At 49.2% G+C, this 6,046-nt stretch overlaps 1 protein-coding gene across 6 annotated transcripts in view; it reads right to left on the bottom strand.

Annotated features, from left to right (window-relative positions):
• Window positions 1-1,578: 1,578 nt before the first annotated feature.
• The window catches only part of PTCH1 (patched 1), a 56,984-nt gene continuing 52,516 nt past the window's right edge, over window positions 1,579-6,046 (bottom strand). For 5 of the 6 annotated variants that reach the window (XM_079925802.1, XM_079925804.1, XM_079925805.1 and 2 more), the window contains 3 exons: window positions 5,370-5,624; window positions 3,225-3,768; window positions 1,579-2,677 (listed from right to left, as the gene is read on the bottom strand). In XM_079925802.1, coding sequence (XP_079781928.1) covers window positions 3,226-3,768; window positions 5,370-5,624 — 798 coding nt within the window. In that variant the 3' untranslated portion in view covers window positions 1,579-2,677; window position 3,225. The remainder of the gene's footprint in view (window positions 2,678-3,224; window positions 3,769-5,369; window positions 5,625-6,046) is intronic. The other variant, XM_079925803.1, reaches the window with a different exon arrangement.

Raw genomic sequence — 6,046 nt, 5'->3', positions numbered from 1 at the left:
TTGCTGTACTTTACAATGAAAAGTGTGCCCCACTCATGTCTCAGCAAAGTTCCAGACATTATGGATTCATCACATATAAATTCTTTAAAAATATACTTCTGTCAAAAGACTTGATGACTACTATGTACACTACAAAAATAAATTTTCATATAAATAAATTATATGGCATACTTTTATCTTTGTAACTGAAATGACACAAACCCATTTCTGCCCAAATGGGCAGACAATGAGACCCAGTTTGAATATTTCCTTTAAACTCCTTACACTAAAACCTACCATGAGTTCTTAATGAAAATGTTATATACTCTGAACTATTTAACATTAGTAAGCACTCTATACAAATAAAAATTCTGTTCAAAGGTAAAACATAGCTGTAATAGTGTTTCCAATAGAAATAAAATCCCTGCATTTTTCTGTTATAAACTGGCATGACAAATACTGTAGGAAAACATTCTTATGATACAAAATTATAAATATCAGCAAAGATTTTTTTTAAAAAAAATTAAAACATCCAAATGAACAAACAAGACAGACAAAATAAAACTATTTTAAAAAAGAGAGAGAGAAATTCTGGTTGCCTGCCAGCCCCCGAGTTCTCCCTTTGCCAATGTGACTACTGGAGAGAGCTCTACGCTGTGCAGAAAGCAGGGGCCAGCCAAGCAGTCAGGCACCATGCAAGCTGGGCTCAGGAAAGGAGTGAGGGCACTCCTCGAGCCAGAGGGAAGCAGACCTCTGAATTTTGCATCATCTCTCTCCTGAATGCGGGATATTGAGTTTTCTGAGCAGAGCTGAGTGTTAGGTAGACAGACAGTGTGGCTGACAGAGGCACCAAACAGTAGCAGTGGGGCCATTTGGGACCCTGGCATATGAACACACACATCTGGTAGCCACAGTCTCGCGGCGAGTTTTACAGTCTGAGGTCACTACACTGCTGGTACTATTGTGGGCCGTTGCCTTTTGAATAAGATTTTCCATGTAAAACAGGAGGCATAATGGGAGCTGCCCTTTGTGCACTCCTACAGTAGCTTAGTCTGGGTACCGAGTGCTTCCCCAACATTTGTTGGTCTCTGGCTAAGAGCCTAGGAAGACCAAACCTCAGAGCAAGAAAACAGAATTGATATGGAAGCAGATCTTTAAAAATAACACCTGGTTGAGAGATATGTCTCTATATACATTCTTCAGTGGGGGTTATGCAATTAGCATCTTCCTGCTCTTCAATAAATGTCACATTGAAAGAATACTAATGACGGTGAGAAGAGGGGGATGAGATACTTAGGAAGCGTGCACCCATCATGTTAATATTAACACTTGGAGGATCAGCCTTCTGAAGCTCATATCCTATAGAATTTCTGATTCCGTATCACCATATTGGATGCTCACTATTTTAAAGAGGAGGCAGACAGATCCAGAAAGCCCCAACCGTGCCATTTAGCAAGAGAGGGAGTTTAAATTGTAGGGACTCAAAACATCACCTCTGGGTCTGTTGTGGACCCAGAATTAAGAGGTCATTGTCTCCAGAAGATTTCCAATCCACTCTTAAATTTGGGTGGTGATAGTGGTGGTGGTGTGTGTTAAGTGTGTGTGTGTGTGTGTGTGTGTGTGTGTGTGTGTGTGTGTTGTGCGTTGGTTACAAGAGAGGTACAATGAAGGCTGCGTACTTTAGAGGATACGCTCACGGCCCAGCTGAGGCTCCCACTGGGCATGTTCTCTAGGTCTTTAATACCAATGAAGTTGAAGAGATGTGAGCTCTGTACCCTGAGGTTCCAACATCCACCACAATGGTCCATGCGAAGGAACTTATCTCCTCTGAGGCACGAGTTGGGGTGTCTGGATGGCAGCCAATAATCTTAAGAGATGCCCTGAACTTGAAGTGAGTCTGGCAAAAGGATAAAGGAGATGTTTAGGGCTAGCCCTCCACCAGCGCTAGCACTAGAGATATCCTGACTCTTCTGGCCTAAGGTAGAGCCCACCACGGGTTCACAGACAGTAAAAAGAAAAAAAAGAAAAAAAATCACAGTACAGTACATTGGGAAATCACACACATGTTCACACACACAGCCAAACAAGAGAATCTCATCCAACTACACCTAGAGAAGCCACCGGGGTTAACGTGCTTTCTTCATATTTGCTCATTAAACAACAACAAAATTATCACGCATAGCGTGTTTGAAAGTTAACAGTAACATTTCATACTACCACAGGGTTGTGATATGCAAATTTAAAATATTTTAAACAGAAACCTTTACAAAATAATCCTATTACATAAGCAATATTTGCATAGAATTATACAGGTAAATTATACAATATTTAAGCAGCAGCAACATATGCTGAAATTTAAGACTAAGTTAAGCTTGGTTGTGGCACAGAGACCAATGTACAAATAGGGAGGGGCTCCGCTGCGGTCTCCCCACCGCCTGCTCTGGAGGCGGGAGTGCAGAAAACCCAGATCACACTACTTTACATCCGTTCCTTCGTATATTACATATGTGTACACCTCTTAAATATTTATAGAAATATTTCACAAAATAATACAATCAGTTACAGTAACAATGAACTGCTGTCTGGCACAGCACGCCTTTCTAACTCCGCAGCTCTCTTCAAGCAGTTCTGGTGGGGCAGGGTAGGGGTAGGGAGGGGCTTCCAATCTTTGGCCTCTTTGCTTCAGATTTTACTCACCCTTTAAAAGAAAAAAAAAAAGGAAGTCAAAGTAACAGGTCTACGAGTCCCTATGTATAAAGCACAAACACAGGCAAAACGGGTCTGGGGTACAGAGATCAGGACGGTGGGGGATGGGTGAGGGCATGAGGGGCTTCCAGGGGTGGGTCATGATCTCTCCCTTGACCTGGGGGCTGGTGACAGGGATGTGCTCACTTTGTGACTGTTCACTGAGCTGTGCGTTCATCAGACATACCTGCTATGGCTTTAAAAGACTGAAAAATAGGTGAAAGGGGCAGCTGTCAGTGTCTCTGTTGAGATGCATTAAACCTCCACAGGCTAACTGTGAGGGACAGATCCAATCTGGAACTCAACTGGTTCTCCAAGGATGACGAAGCTTAGACAGGCAACCCTGCCTGTGGGTAAGAGGTCACTGCGGTTCAGTAGGGGACACATGAGTGCCCAGGGCTCCAGGAGGATGCAGCCATCTGCGTCCCTCTAAGTCCCTGAGGGGTCATTGAAGAGCAGCGCCTCAGAGGCCCACCCACCTGCCCACCGGCCCCGCCCACCTCAGTTGGAGCTGCTGCCCCGGCGCCTCTCCTCACATTCCACGTCCTGTAGCTCAATGACCTCCACCTTGGGATCCCTCCTCTCGCAACGGACGTTAAAAGGCACATGGGGGTCCTCAAACAGCCCGTGGTCAGTCTCGGGGTAGTCCTCGTAGCCCGGGCGAAGTCCCCCTCGGGGGTTCCGACTGGGCCCGGGCGGGGGGTGCACTGCAACAGTCACGGACGCTGAGGCCGTCACGGTGGTGATGGGCTGGCAGTAGCTGGGCACGGAGCTGCCCGTGGCAGTGAACGCTGGGTGCCGAGGGTTGTGAGAACGGGTTCCCCGGGGGCCCGTGCGGTCCCTATTGCTAGGGCCAGAATGCCCTTCAGTAGAAATTTCGAAAGCGTCTCTGCGCGGTCTGTAAGGGGGCGGCCTCAAGCATTCTCTGGGGGCCTCTCTTCTGGGCTGCTGGCCTGGCCGTCCGGGTGGCAGGGACCCTGAGTCCAGATGGGGCTGCTGTCGAGGGTTGGAGGGTGGGTGCTGCCTCGGTTCAGGATGGACCACCTGCAGAGGGCAAGGGCAGGCTGAAACAGGCCGGGTGCTAACCCCAGGCTGGGCATCGGCCCCCGCTGCCCCAGCCCTCCCTTCATGGCTCTGACTACCGCCCGGCCACCCACACACAGCTCTTTCTGAACTAGAGCTTAGTCAACCCCACAGATGGCCGGGAGCGCCCCAGGGAGCGACCAGGGGCCTTCCACCCACAACGACGTGGCAGAGGTACGCCCTGTTTGGACCCTATGCCTAGGCTTTCTCCAGCACAGCTGGCCGGACACATACGGCTGGCTGCCCATAAATGCAGGGCTGTGGTCTAAGTACCCGAGCTGCCTCTCTCCCACAGTTCGCCACCCCACCCTGCTGGGTAGAATCAGATCTCGAGCTCCTTCTTCTTCTAAAATGACTAAGTGTCTGGCCCTGGCTCGCCCAAATGCAGGATGTTACCCGGACGTTGTCTACACTGTTGAATACGGTAGCCATGAGGGACACGTGGCTATGTACGTTTAAATTAACTAAAATTCAAAATTCAGCCCCTTAGGTCGCACTAGTCGCATTTCAAATGCTCCACAGCCACATGTTGCAGTGGCTACCGCACTGGAGAGCATTCGCACTGTCACAGAAAGTTCTACCGGGCAGTGCTGCTCTATCCTGTTGTTAGGAATCTGGTTTCTGGGTCTCTGTACAAAGCATGGAGCAACACAGTGGCCACATCAATCAAAAGGACCGTGACCAACTTCAAAGTCGTTCAGCTTGTACCTATTTTTAGGCTCCCGCTGAACAAAACCAGATTCACACTGCAGCTCAGCAGGCATCGTCACGGGGGGTAAGAGGAAGAAAATTTAGGTTATTTGGTTGGCCTCTCTCTCTTTCATGGAAGGGCAGCTCCAGCCTGGGACTGGAATACCCATTTCCTGGAGGGACAGCAGGAGGCCCCCTGTCAGAGCAACAGGAGCCTTAGAACATTCCTTGGGTTTTGTGTGCTGTGCTCCAGGCCTGGGGGGCCGAGGACATCCTGGGGAGCACAGAGAGGGGAGAATGCGGTTGGGGCTCTCAGGGCCTCTGAGAGGAGGCTCCGGGCTGCTCACGGTTTTCCTGAATTACTGAAGGCTGGTTCTCAGCTTCTCTGCTCCTTCCCGCCACCTAGGATACGAGCTTGGAGCCACAAAAGCTTCTGGTGAAGTCTTAGACAGTAACGATTGAAATAATTTTACACCAAGGGTAATTAAAAGGAACAGAAGTGGAAGGGAAAAGAAATCACTTCTGCTGGCAATAAAAATACCATTACATTTTGAAACAGGTATCCTCCTACAATGATACGTAGCTTTTAAAGAAGGGGGGCAGGGGGAGCAAGGCATGCTTTACCTCCGGTCCTTAAGCTCAACCGTGATATATGCTGACGGATGTTCTGTGTAGCCACCAATATTGGTCCCTGCCCTTTTCAATCTGTACGAGATACAGCCACATGAAACTGCCATTTTTACAGTTTAAGAAGAGCCAAATATTGGCCATTTCATATGAGTCCACCTAACCTATACATTTTTTGGCATGCTGTCTGTGATTTGCTGTTCAGAGCAGGCAGGGGCTGCCTCCTGGGGTGACTTATGACTTACGGTGGAGCGGGCGAAGACAGGGTTCTCTGTGGCCTCCACGATCACTTGGTGGGAAGGGCCCCCGGCGCCCTGCTGGGCCTCGTAGTGCCGAAGCTCCTCACTGATGCCCGACACCGTCGTCTGAGAACTGTACTCCGAGTCAGAGGAATCAGACCCGTTGTTCGTGTGACCAGGGGGCAGAGCGAACCGGACCACACTGGGGGGCGGCTCAGGGGAAGGGGTGGGCAGCCGGTTCAGCCCGTTGGCTGGAGACACCTATTTAAGGGGATTCAGTATTACAGGTGTTATCAACCATTTACCTGGTGGCCACACTTAAGGTTCAAAGCACAATATTGTTCAGGGGTCGCTGCCCCTCCCCCGCATCCCCCCCGCCCCCCGCCCGGCCTCTCACGCTACCCTGTATTCACTTGGCCCAATCCCTGCCACTCTGAAGACCCTTGGGCCTGACAGCTGGAGCAAAAGACCTGCCCTCTGCTTTCACACTCTGGAAAGGCAGGCTGTGCCCCTTTTACTCCTGTTCAAGCCCAGATATTCTTCTTGAGTGGAAAGTGCTTCATTGATAGAGACCTACAAGACTCAGGTTGCCAATCACTAGGTTTCAAAAATAAACAACCTAAACCAAACCAAACCATTCCCCCTACATCCCCTAAGACTATTAAACTGAAGAGAAAAAAAGC

The sequence above is a fragment of the Stenella coeruleoalba genome (assembly GCF_951394435.1).
Source record: "Stenella coeruleoalba genome assembly, chromosome: 7".
NCBI lineage: Eukaryota > Metazoa > Chordata > Mammalia > Artiodactyla > Delphinidae > Stenella > Stenella coeruleoalba.
The sequence above is the reverse complement of the archived record's forward strand: the minus strand, read 5'-3'. Positions and strand labels throughout refer to the sequence as shown.